Genomic DNA, 19,338 nt, shown 5'->3' on the forward strand with positions numbered 1-19,338 from the left:
TGGAATTCCATGCAGTCAGTATCTTGTTCAGATTGGATCAGCTCACCAGTATGTGCTACATAAGCATCCCAGGGGTCTGTGGTGTGGGTGGATACCTCACTGAAGTGCTAGTAGTGTGGATGCTCATGACCTAGATAAATTGAATCTCAGACACATAGGTACATGTTCCTTATTAAGCATCATATTTAAATCAGGACTGAATAAGCTCAGAGCGGACAGAAGGAGAACTCATTCCATCCCTCCCTTATTTCACTTTTCTTCCTCTTCTGTAGACATGTCCCTCTGTGAATCATCTCAGTAGAGGCAGTTCAAACTGAGGGAATTTATGGCATATCTTCTCAGAGTTATAGATGGGCCAAGAACTTCTGTGATTAATTTTTTTGCTTTCTTCTTCCAAGAATAGAAATAATTCATTCATTTTTTCCCCAAGCCAATCAAACCCTTTCAGCCCTTAGTCAGGCCTGTTGTTTGTGCAAACTTTGGCTGTAGCTGTGGATTTCATTTATAAATTAACTGCAGGATGCTTGTGGGGAAGGAGATCACTTGCCTCTCAAAATATTTCTTAACTGCTACAGATGACTCCTCTCCCCATAAAATTGTCAGTCATTATTTAAACAACTATCACGATTCAAGCGTAGGTCACTATATTGATCTGATTCAGATTTATATATTGCCTAGATGACTAATGAACTATACTTATGATGATAATTTCAGATTATTAAAACAGTTACAGTAAAAGCAACCCACATTCCAGATCCACTTCCCTTTAAATACATCAAGTATTTTTTTTTAAAAGGAACATTTTATGAGCTTATTAGGCAAACAGATTCTGTTGAGTGTCAGTTCAGACACCATGGTTTGATTAAACAAACTATGACTAGTTTTATTGTCTGAATAGTGGTCACTCCACTAATTATAGTTAGTTAGGGTCTGTCAAACTAGAACCTGAAGCCAGGATATGAAGTTGGACTATTATCCAGAGTTAATCTGAATTATGATTTTGTATGTTATGCAGGTGTTACAAATATCTGAATACCTAGAGCTACCATACAGAATCAGATCAGTGTGGAATGTAGTCTACCGTGTTTCCCCGAATATAAGACAGTGTCTCATATTAATTTTTGCTCCCAAAGATGCGCTATGTCTTATTTTCAGGGGATGTCTTATTTTTCTGGTGTTCTGTTCGTCGGGCATGCTTCCAAACAAAAACTTTGCTATGTCTTACTTTCGGGGGATGCCTTATATTTCGCACTTCAGCAAAACCTCTACCATGTCTTATTTTTCGGGGATGTCTTATATTAGGGGAAACAGGGTATGTTGTAGTATATTTATAGTTTAGAATGATTGGATTTACTTCCTGCATAAATTTCCTTTATAGGAGATGGAGAGTTGTTGGCTTGTGGCTTAGCAGACAAAACTTTGCTGGCATTCAGCTCAAACCTTAAAGGAACACCAACTGTTTATTCAGGTAAATTACTTCTAGCCTTTTCCATTCTTAGCTGTCCTCCTGTTTCCTTCCTCTGGAAGCCACAGTTCTAAAATGACATTTTGCTTTTAAAAACTTTAAATCCTTGAATTTCTTTGGTATACTACACTTGAAACTACACATGATCTTAGCCAAAAGGCCAAGAAGCAATTTCTTTGGTATACTTTCAGTAGTATACTGTTTAGTTGTTGATTTGTGCCCGCACACTTAAGTAAAGGACCTTGATGGAAGATTTAAACATAGCAGCTTATTTTTACAGCAATATATTTGCCAATTAAAATATTGCTAACTTGATTAAAAAACATGACCCAAACAATTTTCTGAAGAAAAGTTCTCTGTAGCCTCTTGTCTGGGACTTCCTTTGTATGTGTTCAATGATCTTAGTACTACCGGTATGTGAAATGTGGAGGGCTGGTGAGGAACTTAATTGGCTTCATTGAGCCCAGTGGGAATCTTCTCCTCTGCATGCACTGAGTGGATCAAATGTTAGCTTTGAGAATTAATTTGGTGTGCGAGCTTTCACCTGAAGGCAAAGCTAAGTTACCAGATATTGGTATTGTGCATTTTTTTCCTAATGTGGCTTTCAAGCTTACCGTTCTCTGCTTGGTTTTCACTTATTTGCCTTGTCTGTGTCTTAATGCTAGGAGACTGGCTACAACCATTTACTTCTCAGGGAGGGGACTGTAGCTCAGCAGTAGAGTATCGGCATGTGCATGACAAAATTCAATTTCTAATTCAAAATGCACTTGGATGTACCCTAGAGGGCAGACTAAGACTTTTAAATGCTTTAATTTTTTCATATTGCCAAATACAATCTCCAAAGTTATAAAAAAGAATGTTACAACATATTTTTCAGTTCTGAATTTGTTCACAGTTATACCATTTAAATTGCTAGGCTAGTTATATTTTCAGTTGTGTAAATTGTGAGCATTGAAGCAATTCTGATATATATACACTTAGAGTGAAGAAAAGTTCATTTCTTCCTGAGCTGTTTGCTGATTATTAGCACTTGCACTGAATTGTATAATGATAGGCAAAGATGACCGTATATGATTCTTGTTGTCAACCCAGTGATGGTTCAGTCTTGTGGGATTTTAAAGATTTATCAGATTAATTGTAGCATAAGCTTTCATGAACGACTTTGGCAGATGCAGTGTTTTGGCTCACAAATGCTTACACTGCTATAAATGTGTTCGTTTTTAAGATGCTACAGGTCTCTTTTTGTTTAGGTTGCAACAATCTTGAAGTTCAGGAATGTTTCTTTGCTAAAAGTTTATTTTGCATTGTTGCCTGTATCTGTATTTGATGAGAATGTGGGAATGTATATTTGGAAATGATGCCATGACACTCTGAGGCTGCTTGTGTGGAACCTGTTTAAAAAAGAATAAAGCCACACTGATCATCTGTTTGGTGAGGGGTGGGAAGTGGGACGATTGAATCCAGCTCCCTTACTGTGCTTCCTGAACAGTTTAGTGGAGGGATTTCAGGTTTGTTAAAGGCAGGGGTGTACCTAGGCAAACTGGTGCCCGGGGACAAAACCTGAGTTTGGCGCCCGACCCGAAGCATCAGCCACCTCCCCCCCACCCTCACCATGACCAAACAATGATATTTTGTACCAGCTCACAAAACACTCCCACTCCCAGCAAAAGAAGAGCAGCATACATGGCTCTCTCCCCACCAACTCTTTTTTCTAATTTCCTAATCCCACCGCAACAACCCTAGCAAGGTAGGTTGTTAGCCGCATAGAGCAACAAACTCCAAGCCAGTGCAAGTGGGTATTAAGCATGTAAATCTCTCAAAATCACCCCAGCAATAGAAACATTTACCAAACAAATGTCAGCATCATCTCTCACAAAACGCCTCCAGTGGAATCCACCCCCAAACAGCATCACTTTCAATGGTGTTTAAAACTAGGAGGACTCAGATTCTTCTTTAAAATCCACCTTAAAGGGAGAATCTGGGGTCCCCGATTAAACAAAATTAGAAAGTGATGCTTTCGACTGAGCCGAACTCCCACCCTGAAACAGCATCACTTTTGAGGGTTGGAGATTCAGAAGAAACCCCAGATAGCAGATTCGGCTGGAATCTGGAGCAAATTTGAGCAAAATTTGGACAAAATTGTCTGATTATGTCCTGCCCAAATATGAACAAATCACCGAATGCACAAGGTATTATTTGGGCTGGGGGGGGGGGGGGTATTTGCAGGTGTTTTTTTTTGGCCTGCAGGGAGCGCATTTTTAAAGCTAACAGCACCATGATTTCAGGGCATCATCCAGAGACTGCCCTGATAATACCACCCGAGTTTGGCAATGTTTGGTTCAGGGGAAGCAAAGTTATGGATGCCCAAATGGAATGCCCCCATCCCCATTGTTTTCAATGGGAGCTAACAGGAGATGGGGGCTACCCATTTGAGGGACCAAAACTTTGGTCCTCCTGAACCTGACTTCACCAAACTTGGGTGGCATCATAAGAATAGTTACCAGATGATAGCCTGAAATGTTGGTGTCACTAGCTTTAAAAATACACCCCTTCCAGGCACCCCAAGAAATTTGCCCAAGATTCCTGTCACAGAGCGGCAAACAGCAAGCCCCAGAAGGCAGTGTGCTCCTGCGGCCGGGCGTGCGGGAGGCTGCCGCACTGCCTTGCGGCCCAGAAGGCAGTGCGGCAGCCTCCCCAAAATTGGGATAATTTGAAGAGCCCGCGGGACGCGGGACAAATTGTTTAAAGGCGGGATGGTCCCGCCAAAAGCGGGACGTCTGGTCAGCCTACATTATGTTCAACTGAGGTCTCACCTCCCCAAAACCTGCCCTCCTCAGACTCTACCACAAAAGTTATTAACAAGCAAATACCAAATAACTCATTGGTAGAAATGAGGGTAGAAAATAAATCAATAATATTTACTAATTTTAATCAGACTTCTTGAAGCTTGTTTGTAACAAAACATTTTTTTTAAATGTCTCTGGTGACCAGGGTTGTTTGTGGATAAAAAAAAACCTTAACAGTTTAACAGGTAGACCTTCTCCCCTAATGTGTACATTTTTGTTTTGTTTATTAGGGCACGATGGGGCTGTTACTTCAGTGGAATGGAGCCATGACAAAAACTGGCTAGTTTCATCTTCTGAAGACAGAACACTAAGGATATGGTCAGTCAGCAATGCAGAGCCTGCTTTATGTCTGGTAATAAATAGTTCATGCTGGTTAGATATATTTTGGTGACTATCGTCTATGCCTCATGTGCCTAAATAACCCATTAATTATATGTTTTATGATTATATATGGGAATGTAATACCCACCATCTTCTTAGTAGGACATTTTCAGAGTCTGTCAACAGTTTTAGTTCTGTCAGTGATGGTTCTGAACCTTCATTTAAGCCTTCTATAAGCTTTGTGCCATTCTGCTCAGGTTCTCCAGCTCCTTTGAATGAGCTGCTGAGCTGCCATGTATACACTTGGTTCCTGATTATCCTGCGCGGGATTCAGTGCCGTCCAGTCAATACCTTTCCTACCAGAAATTCCTTACTTTTCCATGGGCATGGTGTGGAGGATGATTAGTGAAAGAAGGACCTCAGGCTAAGGCTGCTGCTGGGAAGTGTGAGGAGGTAGTTTCTGATGCTTCTTAGTTCAGTCCACTGTAGGTACCAGTGCTTCTTATAGCGCTTGGCAGTAATGAAGGCTCCTCTAAGTGTGAAGCTTGTGAACTGGGATGCTAGAAAACATTCCTACCAATAATCTGCCACTCCCATTTGTCAGAAGGGAATCCTACAAGGATAGGGGAACTTTTAGACCCCATTGGGCTCTAAATGACACCATCTGGAATGTGACATACTTTAAGTTGCAAATGGGCCAAGATTAAACAAGTTCATTACACCAAGGGTTGAACTCCTCTGTCATTAATTAATATTTTAGGGATTTGTTTTTTGAATAATTAAACTGCAGTCAAGAATAATTTAGAGAGAATCAAGATTTGTAATTGAGAGAAATTCTATTTAGTCAGAAAATTATCGCAGAAGATGATGTTAAGAGGCAGGACTTTGTAATCAGGACAACAGTGAGTACGTATATTTTCTAACGGAAAATTATGCCATAATGTTAGCTATGCATTTTTCATTTCAGGGTAAGGAGATGTTTCATAAACCTATCAGATCAGCACAGTTTTATTATATGGATACCTTTATATTGCTGTCTTGTGGAGCAGAGTTTCATTTGTTGAGATACTTCCTTGATACCAGCAAGGATGAAATAAAACGGTAGGTAAACATTTGTAATTGTACGTTTAAAATGTTACCAATACATTTTTTAATTCTCTAGAATATGTACTATATTATAAGTGAACAAGAAATAATGTAGGAATGTATATTTAGTATTAATGTTTTGTTATTCAAAAATAAAAGTGAGGTCTTTCATGGGTGTCTCTAGTGATGGAATTGCTTTCAATTTATTGCCTTTCACATAATGTTATTCAAAGCTGCTAAATATCTGGTCAGATTATTGCTCCTGAAACACGTCAGGATCCTCTGAAGATGCCAGCCACATATGCAGGTGAAATGTCAAAAGAAAATACTACTGGAACACGGTCATACAACCCAGAAGACCCACAATATCCTAGTGATTCTGGCCATGAAAGCCCTCAACAATACATTTCATTATCTGACTGTCAGCAGTTCTTTAAGTTCTCAAGCAGGTTTTCCCGGTGCCTTCTATGTGACACTCTTTACCTGTCGTTGCTGGGCGTAGAAATGGATCCTTCTGTCTCTAAATATATGCTCTGTTACTGAGTCAAAATACATTTTCATTTATTGTATAGTATTTAAATTGTAAGCCTTCTCAGTGGTAGGTAACATGAAACTTTGCTTTCATATATTTTAATTAATTATCTTTTTATTAGTGAGTGAATCATATTTTTAATTTACTTTCTCTTGTGCCACTCTCCTTGTGTTATTTCTTTTTTTCCTCCTGACCACCCCATATCCAAACCTTTCCCTGCTTTCTTTTTTCCTTCCCACACACCAACCTAACATTTATGTGCCCTCATCTTCAGATGTATTTTTAACTTTACTTGTACTCCACCTTTTTCATCAGTGGAGACCCAAAGTAATTTACATTATTCTTTTCTCGCCCATTTACTCCTTACAAAAACACTGTGAGGGGGGTTAGGCTGGGAGTGTGTGACTGCCCTAAGGTTGCCTAGCAAGCTTGCATGGGACAGTTCAAATCTGGGTCTCCCATATCCTAGTCTGAGCAGCAGTGGCGTAGGAGGTTAAGAGCTCATGTATCTAATCTGGAGAAACTGGTTTTGATTCCCAGCTCTGCCGCCTGAGCTGTGGAGGCTTATCTGGGGAATTCAGATTAGCCTGTACACTCCAACACACGCCAGCTGGGTGACCTTGGGCTAGTCACAGCTTCTTGGAGCTCTCTCAGCCACACCCACCTCACAGGATGTTTGTTGTGAGGGGGGAAAGGGAAAGGAGATTGTAAGCCCCTTCGAGCCTCCTGCAGGAGAGAAAGGGGGGATATAAAGCCAAACTTTTCTTCTTCTTCTTCTAATCACTACACCTCAGTGCCTCTCATGAGGTGGCTGTTGTTGAACAATAGCAAGCATCTGGGTCTGGGTGAGCTATGCAAATTACGTGGTAGAAAGTAGCCCAGTGATTTCTGGTGGATCTGGCCTCAATGAGTCCTCCCTCAAGGGTCAGAATAGCCCTAGGGAGCTATGCCGCCTTCCCTGTTTTTTAATGACAGAAACCAAGGCTCGAAGGGTGGCAATGCTGTAGTAGTTGCCGAGCAGCCACGTAGCTACCACGGGGTGGGGGTCATGTGGGGGGTAGAAAATCACCCCCACACCCCTCCCACTTCCCCCTTGCCCCACTCACAGTCCGGCAGAAGCCCGGAGCAGCTTGGTGGGCCCAACCCAGCTGTTTTTTCAGCCAGCTGCTCTTTGCAGCCAGCTAAGCTAAGATAAATGGAGTGGGACAGGGAGGGCTCACAGGGGGGCACGGCCCGGGCTTCATTTGCCCCCCCATACGCCACTGTTGCCTAGCAATGGCCACCAAGATTATTTGTTTCTTAAAGCTACAAATGCTGTTTCTGTTATTTGTGGGGAGGGTTAATTCCTCAGTGTGGGGGGGGGGTTAATTCAGAGTTTTCTGCAAACCTGGGATTTTTCTGTTTTGTAGAATAAATTGTTTGTATTGTCTCTCCAGGGCGCCTTTGTTCTTTGGGTTTAATTTAGTACCAAAAAAGCTGCTATACATAGCACAGGACCCTACCCAAATAGCATTGAGAGACAGATTTGTTTTTCAAAACAAAAAGAATAAAAACTTCATTCCCCCTAACATTTTCCTTGTTTTTTCCATGTTCATTTCCCATCATTTCATGCTTTTTATATTCAACTATGCCTTTTCTTTCATTTCTACTAATTTTTCACTCAGTACTCCTAATGAGTCAGGTTTGGAAAAATGCTTGAATGAAAAGATTCAGTGGAACTCTAGACAAACATCAGGAACGTGTTAAATCCCTTTATTAGAAGAACATGGTAATGTAGCCTAGATCACCTGTGTATTCTCTCTTTCTTTTGCTACAAAGGCAATCAAATAACAACAGCAATATGGATCTTTTCAGTTCTATAACACTTCCAAGCAGTGCTCTTCTTCAGTTCTGTGAAAGTGAACAAGTTTTGTTAAAGACTTAATACTTTCATTCCAGCATAAGCGTTGGTGAACTAGAGCATAGTTTTTGAAATGAAATGAGTGTATCCTTATTGTGCAGACATTTTATAAAGGAAGTGTGGAAAGAAAAAAAGCCAACAGCAGGATCAAAGGGCATAAAATTCAGAAAACACAGACTGTAATATGATTATTTATAATTCAGTCCTAATCATCAGTGAACTGTATGTTAGAATATCTCTATGGAATATTAAGGCAGTGTAATGTATTTCACAGTAATCCTGCTGCTTCTTGACTAAACGACTATCCTCTGACAGCATGTACTCCTTGTAGCCCCATATTGCTATCTTGGGTAGTTTTAGGTGAACAGCTGAAATTTACCCTTTTTGGTCATTACAGCTTTGGTGCTCAAACTGTGTGTAATGGGAGATCGCAATACCCATGATACGTACACTCACCATTTTGTCTGAATAGGCAATATGGGTTTTCCAGGTTTCTTGATGGCATGCATTCACATTTGTGGAAGTTGGAAAAATATACACATTGTCCTTGTCACACAAAATAGTGGCCATGTTAATCAGGTGGATCGTGAATAGCATTTGAGTGCCAAAATTTTAACAACTGAAAAGAGCTACCATAAAGCCAGTATAATCTGTTTATTGCCATAAGTAATTCACTTGTTCAAATATTCAACTTGACACAACAATTATATTTTACCTGGTCAACCTGGAAATGGTAAGCTCAGTTTTGTCACTTAACTGTGAGGTGTCAGAGCATTCAGATATTTTTAACTCATAGTAGCATTCAAACCTCTGTTTTTTGTTGAACTACTTCATATTGGTTTTCAAAATTTTCATGACTCAAGTATCTGCCAGCAATCTGTGCAGCTTCATTGGGAAGTGATCTGCTTCCTTTAAAAGGCAACGGTTAAAAGACAATAGGAAGATAGATATTCCTTGTTTCTTGTAATATGAAATAGCAGTTATAATACACCTTACTGGAGAGAGATCTCTTTTCAAGTTCAGAATTAATTAGTAGGGTATTATGCATTTGACAGTGCAATCCCAAAGGGGGAAAACTTTTGTGCAGGTTATGCAAGGGTATGTTGGTGGCAGGGTGCCCCATGGCACCCAAATGCAGAAGTTGCCCTGCCCTTCTCTGCCACAGAAGCCCCTACCAGCACTGGGTTGGGGGGTTTGTTTGGGGCAGGGCCAACTTTCATTGGCTTTAAAGGGTTTTCAGCTTGGGATCGTCCCCTATGCTGGCACGGCTGACATATGACATAAAAAAGCATGCCATAAGCCATTCTGCTCTGGGATTTTCTGGGCAGCAGGGACTTTCCCTCTATTTCTGTTTGCTATGCTGCCCAAAACCCCTTTGGAGGTGGCACAGCTACCCCATTCCCAGCTGCCATGAATCTACTCCTCCCTCCTGTGTATTGCCTTGTAAGTGTGAATTCATTTCATCTCAATGTTAAGACAGTTTGGTTTCCATTTCCTGTTAGGACATGAATTTACAGCTTTCCATGTATCTACAGGACCACCAGTCTTCAGATTATGGGTTTAATTTTCAAGTCAAAGTAAAGTTGAACAAAGTACCCTGCCCCCATATGTAGAAGTTACTTTTACTTTTAGTTGTAATGTGAATGGGAGTTTACATAGAAGAAATTGATATGCTTTTGTTATTATACCTGGTGCTGTTATCCCTTTGCAAATTCCCCTGAAACAGAAGTATCATGCCAGTCAAATTACAGTCTGTATACTAATAGGGAAGTTCATTTGGTCTGGTGACTGGAACTGTGAACAGCCAAGACTGAAATGGTTGTAAGTTTGCAGAGAAATGTGAAATCTTAGAAAGAAAAAAGATTAGGGAGCAATAAATAAACAAAATGGTAAACAACACCTATAGCTTTAAGCACTGAGTTCCCTCAGTGGCTGTTGCTAGGAAACAACAGTATTCCAGGTTTGGTTCTGTCAGGAAAAGACAGGGGGAGAAGGTAAGGCCCTTTCCAGGCCATTGTGGGCTTTATATCTAAAATCACTCACAAGGCATCTTCACTCAAGAATCTGTATACATGATTATCCTGGCCTTGGAGATTGACAGCTCAGTTATGCTTAATATGTAAATTGGCTTATTTTAAAAGAAGTTTACTGTAAGCCAATTTTACCATAGACCAGGGGTAGGGAACCTGCGGCTCTCCAGATGTTCAGGAACTACAATTCCCATCAGCCTCTGTCAGCATGGCCAATTGGCCATGCTGGTAGGGGCTGATGGGAATTGTAGTTCCTGAACATCTGGAGAGCCGCAGGTTCCCTACCCCTGCCATAGACGTTATATTTAACATTATCTTTTTCATTGCAAACTCATAGCCCAAAGTTTTTTTCATTACATCGTAAATACTATGCCAAAATTGACTTATTTGTTATATCACTACATATGGTCAAAGGATCTTTTTTCTTGATGACATCTCCAACACATTTCAGAAGTCTTAGAAAAAGAAGAAAAAGTGTTGGATTTATATCCCCCCTTTCTGTCCTGTAAGGACAATTAAAGGGGCTTACAATCTCCTTGCCCTTCCCCCCGCACAACAAACGCCCTGTGAGGTGGTTGGGGTTGAGAGAGTTCCAAAAAGCTGTGACTAGCCCAAGGTCAGCCAGCTGGGGTGTGTGGGAGTGCACAGGCTAATCTGAATTCCCCAGATAAGCCTCCATAGCTCAAGCGGCAGAGCAGGGAATCAAACCCGGTTCTTCCAGATTAGAGTACACCTGCTCTTAACCACTACACCAGGGTACATTTTAGCCAATTTTACCGGGTAGAAATACCAACAATTTCTTTTCCAAATTCTATCCCATTCATTTAACTCACATTCTAGGTACCTTCAGGTTAAAGGAAAATCAGGGAAAGATGATGTGTGATTGCTGTCCGAGGGTGGACCTATTCTGCACGAAACCCTTTCCCAATGATACGCACCACTTCATTTGCTGGGGTAATAAATTGGCCATAGCCATTTTATTGAGCAGAAGCGCGAGGCTAAGCATGGGTCTGGATCTAGTCATGCGGGTAACGTGCTGAAGCTCCGCAGGGCAGGCGCCCCGTATCCAAGCTTCGCTCTTCTGCAGGGCTCTGCTGGGCAGCCGCTCCTGGCAAGAGGTGTTCCCCCTTTGCCCCTGTTTGGCAGGGCCTAGCTCCCTTCCCCTTGCCCTTCCAGATCAATACCCATGCGTGAAACTGCCAGTGAATCAGGCTATGACAAAAGCCATGCATTAACACATAAGAAAATTAGGGAGGGTGGGCGGGCAAATCGTCAGCTGGCGAGCACATGGCCAAGACAAAGGAGGGCGAGCTCTTTTAATGCCTTGCTTCGCCCCTCCTTTCCTCTGGTGACGCTAGCCCTCGCCAGGCATGGCTCTCCTTCCCTTTCCGTCCTCGCTTGGGCGGCACCTGCTGGTTTCACCTTCCCACATCCCGAGCAGCAACCGCGGCCCGGGTTAATTCCCAGCCATCTTTATGAATGAATAAGACCTCAGACTTGCTCTGTGAATTCAAATGTTACAAAATGGATCTCTGAAAATTTACATGATGAGACTGCTTTGGATATATATGAATATATATACACACAAAGTACTCAAACTTTTACTGAAAATATTCCTGTGGTAGATTCTGTGGGTTTTATCAAGCCATTGGATAGAAAGCTGAACTTTCTCCCTAGCTAACTGAAAGAGAAAGAAATATAAAAAGTTCTGTTGAAATTAAGCAAGCTAATGCTGATGCAATTCTTTGAGATCAACAGTAAATCTAAACTTTGTATGTTTATGTAAATTGTGTGAATTATCAGAAGGCTAATACATTTCTGAGAATTTGTAAGAGTTACAAGTTGCAAATACATTTCAAGATTCTTGCTAAAGTTGTTTCAGTATTGTCTTGTTTTTGACGGTCTCTCTTTCCTATATATGAATGTTCAATATTGTTTTGTCAGGTACAAAAATAAGAGTTTTTGCAAATCAATACAGAAATTTCCCATGGAATCTACTGTAGAAATCACCAGCCTTGCAGCAGTAAATGAATTCTACTCTTGTATCCTTCTACTAATTGTGACTAATGTTCAGCATAAGATGGAGGAGAAGAGAATGTTGTCACCTACTTTGGGTCCCCAGTGGAGCAGAATATAAATGGAATAAATAGACACGTGTTAGACCGAAATATTTCCCTGAAAATTCCTTAGCCAGCTTTTAGTTCTCCTGTTCTTTGCTATAAAAATAGGACAAATATACTTGACTTGGAAAATAATGTTGTCTATCTTATACTGTTAGTATCTATTACAAGTTGAACATAATTTCCCTATAAACTTCTAAATTGACGCACAATATAAAATGAGACATTAACATTCAAACTTTGGTCAGTCAAACTTATGGGTTGCATACAGTGGTGGAATTCAGATAATTTAACAACTCATTCTGGGATCTGGGGCGGGGGATGGGGCAGTGGTGGGATCCAAATTTTTTTATAACAGGTTCCAATGGTGGTGGGATTCAAACAGTGGCGCTGCTGCACACACGCACCTCCAGTTCCTATTGGGCAGGGAGGTTGCTTTAGTAACCCCTTCTTGGCACTCAGAAAAAATTAGTAACCACTTCTAGAGAAGTGGAGAGAACTGGTTGGATCCCACCTCTGGAATGGGGGGCAGCTGATCATTTCATGCCCAAATGGCAAAGGCATAGGGAAGGAAAATGGCACCCGGGGAAACACCTGCTATGGGCACCCCCCAGTGCCCCACTTACCTGAGGTAGTGGTGGTCCCAGGCAGCCTGGCAGGGCCTGGCGGGACCTGGTGGGGCACCCTGTGGCAGCGCCGCCGGGCTGCTTGTTCAGCCTGGCAAGGTGGGTAGGCCAAGGGGGGAAAGGAGGAGGGGTGATTGGCAGGACGCCTTAGAGTTTAGGTGGGACTCACAGTGGTGGAATTCACTATTTAACAACCGGTTCGGCCGAACCGGTCCAAATCATCCTTGAAAATAAACACTTTGGGGGGCATTTGCTTAGTTCTTCGTGAGCTTCTGTTGGTATCTGTCACCAGAACAAAAGCTAGACTTAGATCAACAACACATTTTCCATGTGTGTAGGATCTCATTTTACACTGGCCCTTTCCCCACCTACCGTTTGCTGCACGCTACTGCCCCCAAATAGTGCGTGGTCCAGCGGTGCTCCCCACAAGTCTGGGTGGCGACAATGCAGCCGCCCCGACTCTGCGCTCTAACGTCCCTTCAGCGCGCATCATTTCTGACGCTGAAGAAAACAGCACCTTCTGACGGGGAACACAACCCCGGGGCGGAAATTGCTCGCGCTCAGAGTTGCGCGCTGCAAAACGTAAGTGGGGAAAGGCCCACTGTTGCCCAGTTTGGAACACATCATTTACAACACTTAGTAAAAAGTGAAAAAATTCCCCAAAATTGTTTTAATAGTGATACTTATACCCAGCAACTCGAATGCAGTTCAAAATGGGAAGACTTCATGCATAGTCAGTGATATCATTTAACTATACTCTGTCATAAAAATGCGATTCTGTGTTTGGCAGAAGTGAAAGTAGTAGAAAAAGAATCCCAATATTAAAATGTCTGCTGTGGATAAAACCACCTGTATCTCTGGAATCCCTTGAGATATCACAGCTATTTTAACTGCATTCTGCTCAGGGTCCCCTGAGGATTCTTCCCCAATTTTTCTAAAGTGGCTGCCGTGGGTAAAAATACCTGTATTTCTGGAATCCTTTGGGCTATCACAGCAGTTTTAATTGCATTCTGCTTGGGGTCACCTAGGGATTCTTCTCCACCCATTGGTTTTTCAAAACTCAAACCTTCCAATTTTGTCATTTTTTCCTAGTCCCCTAAGATGGCTACCACCTTCTTTTAATACAAAGAAGGTCCAGGAAGTGGTTGCAAATTAATTCAACATTGAGATTCTATCTTTCTGTTAGACAGTATATAGTATACTATTAATTTAATAGTCACTCTACAAAATCATTAGTAGAAATCTGGGAACTTTAATTATAACAATGGAAGGTAACTTAGAACTACATTTACAAATATGTTGAACATTCATGCTGTTCTTCTTGCACACTTGCCTCTGTTTTGACTGGAACATGGCTAGTGAAACATTAGGAATTTGATAACAAACATATTTTGTACCAAATGCCAATTCCACCTCACATTAGAATTTGTTTCTCTCTAAGACTATATATTATTCTGCTGTAGCTCCTATCAGGTATGCTGTACTGTGCTGTTGTTTGGTTCTCCCAACTCAAACAAGAGATGCACAATTGAAATCACTGTGAAGGTCAGTTTTATATTTATCCTAAGTTGAACAGTCTGCAGATAATTGATTTTAAATAATAATAGAATTGGGACACTGCTGTATTCAAACATTCCCCAGTCTTTCTCCAACTGTCATACATGGTTCATTCCTCCATTTTATTTCCTTCTGAATTGGGAGTTCTGAGATAGGTTAAAGACACAAATTGTCCTAAGGCCATCCAGTGAGTTTCCTGGCAAATGGGGATTTGAACCTGTGACTCCCAGGGCCTAGCTAGACCAACACTTTAACCACTATTTACACCATCTTTCTATCATACTATCATGAATATGGCCAGAAATACAGGGGGACAGTTACTGATCTTGATGAAAAAGATCATGGAGTATGTTTCTGCAGTCTAATCATCTAAACATGGCAAATAGGGAATCTAGAGACCCAGAATATTATAGACTTTGGTTGATTTTTGTTTGGTTGATTATTATTTTGTTTTTTCACATTAAAAGAGATATATGTAAAATATCTTTACTATAATGCAAATTGATTGATCATAGCTTTAACTTAAAGAGATGACAGATATTGTACTGGCAGCTGGTAGTAATCGAGCTCTAGAAGTATTTGACCTCAATTTGGGCTGTAGTGCAGCAGTGATAACAGATGTTCATTCAAGAGCAATTTACCAGATTTGCCAAAATAAGGTAGGCTGAGATCTTTTATAAACATTAAAAAGCATAACTAAAAACCTTGCCTTTTCTTTTTTATTGTATGCAACTGCAGTACTTCAGATGAGACTCTTATTCTGCCTTTATTGGGACTATTGATTAACATTGTTAAGTTCTACCTCTCTGCTCATCTCTGGTCTTCCATTAGATCAGTGCAGCTGATCTATAATATGTTGTAATTGCTGTAGCAAGTAAATGTCAAAACGTAGTTTTACTTATTTTTTTTCACATTTAAAACATTTATTGACAGCCTTTGTTCCTTATGGAGGTCAAGGGGGCTTACAAAATAGATAAAATGTGTGAAATAAAATTTAAAGAACAAATGAAAACCAAAAATTAAAATCACAATTCAGAATTGGCAATAAACTTAACCAAATGTGTCCCTTAATAAAATAGTCTTCAACTGATTCTTAAAGATCAACACTGAGGGATCCAGGTGTACCTCCCCAGTGAGATTTTTCCATAATTGTGAGTCTGCCACTGAAAAGGCCTTCTCTCATGTACCCACCAAATGAGCTTCTTTGATTGATGGGGCAGTCAGGTGGTCCTGTCTCTGTGATCCTCATTCCTGTGCAGCAACATGAAAGAAAAGATGGTCCTTCAGAGATCCCATTCCCAAGCCATGTAGGACTTTAAAGGACAAAACCAACACCATGAATTGGGCTTGGGTGTGGATTGATAGCCAGTGTAATTGTAAGATCAGGGTCACATACTCCTGATAGCTGGCCCTCACCAACAGTCAAGCTGTAGTGCTCTGCTGTAGCTTCAGCCTCTGAACACTCTTCATTGGTAGTTCCAACTAGAGTGATTGATCTAATAGAGTCTAATTTCAAGATTCAGCTTCAAAATCAATAGAGAGGGGAATTGAGCTAAAGGATTGGTGGTTACTTATATATTCAAATTGAACATGGGCTGCGACAGATTGTAAAGTTGAAATCCCAGATGGATTAATGTATCTTGCTCAAATTGTAATGCTTCCATGTCTGCTTTATCAAGTGTTTTGCCTTCTTAGATATCTAAAGATAAGCATGAACACATTGCTGTGGTATAATACTTCACATATTTCTTTAATTTTGTTCCATAACTTTGGGTGGGATCACAAGGGACTTTTGTGGAAGCAGAAGGTACCTGGTTTCTGCTGATTCGTTCCTCCTAGCTCAGTGATGGCGAACCTATGGCACGGTGCCATAGTGGCACTCGGAGCCCTCTCTGTGGGCACGTGCAGGGAGGACTCAGCTGGCGGGCCTGGTGCCTGTGCTCCGGGTGGCTGCTGCCTGAGGGGGGGCGTGCAGAGGAGGCAGAGATGCTAGAGAGGCACAGAGCGGTGCGCGTGGGACTTGCTGGAGGCTAGAGCAGGCTGGACCCTGCTCAAGCGGGTGGGGTGGAGGAAGAGGGAGCCAACCGGTTTTTTCTAAACTAAAACCTCAGCATTCAGGTTAAATTGCCGGGTTGGCGCTTTGCGATAAATAAGTGGGGTTTGGGTTGCAATTTGGGCACTCTTGTCTCAAAAAGGTTCGCCATCACTGTCCTAGCTGCAGTCTTCCATTCTGAAGGGTCTCCCAACTCCAAAGAATACATTTCAGATGCCATAAGGGACTATATTTTGAAGGTCCCATTCCACAAGTTTTACTTAATAAATTAATTTTTAAAAAAATACAGAATGGGATTCCCAGATAGATCACCAAGAGATCAAATTTGCAGCCTTGTGGGGTTTTTTATCCCCGCAGGACAGCAGCACTTCATCCTTGAGATCCCTGATATGCCAAAGCAACAACAAATATGCTCCTAGAGGGCTGCTAAGGTGGTAATAGTCGGTGCATGCACCTATCCTGTTCATACACTTTGCTGCATGCAAATATTCAGCATTTCTAGACTGTAGCACCACCCTTAGTCTTTTGAGAAGTTACATGCACCATACCTTGCTCAGTTAGCATATGCACTATTTCAGTGTGTTTTCTACATGAAAGCCATAAACAGTGGCTTGCATCCTGCCTTGTTTCTGCAAGAAATGCAGAGTATTAACAAAGTAAACAAATACATAAATAAAAAACTCTACAAAACTTACAAGAATACCACAGAAGAATTGGAGGAAAGCTGCTGTTTGAACTTGCCTCCCTCCTTGTAATAGATTGTGGAAAGTTTAGAAAATGTTCTGCTCATTAATTACGATTAAGCCTGTTTAAAATGTACATGCTTAGATTATTACTACGGTAGTTTTTTTGCTAGTTTTGAAATTTTGGATTTGCATCAATAGAATTAAGCAAAATTGCTGCTGTAGAAAGTAATCTGCTGACATTTTAATCCTTTTTTTTTCTCCTATTATCTATAATCAGAGGTGGGATCCAGTAGGTTCTCACCAGTTCCCGAGAGTGGGTTACTAATTATTTGTGTGTGCTGAGAGGGGGTTATTAATTGGGTCTGCTTTTCCGTTAGAAATTCCATTAGGTCCAAAAATCATAAAATCCTGTTGTTTCCTGTGTGACTGGTTAGCGAAGGTAGAAAACGGGATAATTCTCCCTGTTGGGCAGTTTTAAAAACATGTTTTAGAAATATGGTAAAGTTCCTTGTTTTGATCCTTCTTTTGATTTCTAGAAACAAAATTAAGTATTTGAAAGTATTAAGTATTTGACAGGCAGTCAATTAGAGGAGAAGTAGTTGTTTCTGTTGGCAGTAGACAATAGGACTTGCTGTAATGAGTTTAAATTCTGGACAGAAAGATACCAGCTGGAAATTAGGAACTTTTTTTTACAGTAAGAGTTTTTTACAGTAACAGAGAAATTATTAATGCCCCACCCCGGAATGCCTGGCCACGCCCCCGTTGTGCCCCGCCCAGCCCCATTGGCGCTACGCCACTATTTGAATCCCACCACCATGGGAGCCTGTTACTAAAATTTTTGGATCCAACCACTGTCTATAATGCTTCTATAAAAATAATCTTTTGGCTAAAGCTTGCCATGTAGTAAGCAGATGAAAAAAATATTATCAAATTGAGTTTAAATGAATTCCACTCTTTAAATTTCAGTAGTGCAAAATAGGTTTCATGACTTTTGATAATTTTTTAATAAAAAAAACTGAACTTGTAAATTTGCTCTGACTTCTATAGTTGCCAACAACCTGGAGAAAAAAAATGTCTAACACAGGTTTAATTTGTGGCAATGTTCAGTTCAAGCTTTTCATGGCACTGAAGTAAATAATATCACCAGGATAATAACACTCCATTACGCCTGTATCAGGGCACTTTTTCTCCAAATTGTTGGTGACCCTATGACAGTAGCGTAGCTGGGCCAGAGTGTGCCCGGTGCGCACTCTGGATTTTTTGCCCCCCACCCTGCGGCGCCCCCCCGCAGCGCCCACTCCCACTCCCACTTCCTTTAGAAAACCGAGCAGACAGGAGAACAGGCCTTCCTGTTCTGGTGGGAACTACATTTCCCAAGGTCTCCTGGGAAATGTAGTTCCCACCAGAACAGGAAGGCCTGTTCTGCAGCCTGCTCGATTTTCTAAAGTAAGTGTGTGTGGGAGGCCTTCTTGAGGGAAAGGGGGAGGGGCCGGGCAGAGTTCACATGACCCAAATCCATGCACTTGGTGCATCGCGCACCCCCCATCCCCTGGGAGTTTCACCACTGCCCTATGAGCATACATTGACCTCCCAAGTCACCAAGTCCCAAATGTACTTTTGGACTTAGCATGCTTTTCAATCAGTATTTTGCTACAATATTATAGTTAGAATAGAGTGATTCTGAGCAGAGGACAAAGAACCTCTTCAAATTCTGAAGGCTTTTTTAGCAGTTTGTACACCGTTTAGGGATTAGACTCATGTTGGGATATTGTTTTCATTACTCATGCCCAGCTTTGTCTTTCTGCTAACCAAAGCTCATTGATTAGGCTACAGACAGCAGTCCAGTTCAGTACTCAGTGCCTTTTATTTTGTGGTTTTAAGATGGTTCTTTGGAATGACTTTAGCATAGGTTTTTGCGGTTTTCTGAGAGACTGGTCTGGTATAACACTTAACTTTGCTAAACTCTTGCAGTATTATTTGTAAAACGTTACTGCTTATACTTTTTCTGGCTTTCTTTTTGCACTGTCAGCAGAACAACTTCAAGTTACTTAGGCAGAACACATTTTGAAGTTGTGGACACACATTCACATGGGAAGAGAAATTGGAGCTTGTTTTT

The 19,338-nt window shown here is 41.2% G+C and overlaps 1 protein-coding gene across 13 annotated transcripts in view; it reads left to right on the plus strand.

The window, feature by feature from the left end:
- The window catches only part of WDR27 (WD repeat domain 27), a 101,562-nt gene that overhangs the window by 30,842 nt on the left and 51,382 nt on the right, over positions 1 to 19,338 (plus strand). For 8 of the 13 annotated variants that reach the window (XR_007243693.1, XR_007243692.1, XR_007243697.1 and 5 more), the window contains 5 exons: positions 1,379 to 1,468; positions 4,542 to 4,663; positions 5,600 to 5,733; positions 12,125 to 12,222; positions 15,021 to 15,142. Coding sequence is in view for 8 of the 13 variants with exons in the window: in XM_048486960.1 (XP_048342917.1) it covers positions 1,379 to 1,468; positions 4,542 to 4,663; positions 5,600 to 5,733; positions 12,125 to 12,222; positions 15,021 to 15,142 (566 nt within the window). In the remaining 5 variants the exon portion in view is untranslated. Of the gene's footprint in view, positions 1 to 1,378; positions 1,469 to 4,541; positions 4,664 to 5,599; positions 5,734 to 12,124; positions 12,223 to 15,013; positions 15,143 to 19,338 lie in introns of all 13 variants that reach the window. The other 5 variants (XR_007243699.1, XM_048487008.1, XM_048487030.1 and 2 more) reach the window with 2 other exon arrangements.

The sequence above is a fragment of the Sphaerodactylus townsendi genome, linkage group LG01 (assembly GCF_021028975.2).
Source record: "Sphaerodactylus townsendi isolate TG3544 linkage group LG01, MPM_Stown_v2.3, whole genome shotgun sequence".
Taxonomy (NCBI): Eukaryota; Metazoa; Chordata; class Lepidosauria; order Squamata; family Sphaerodactylidae; genus Sphaerodactylus; species Sphaerodactylus townsendi.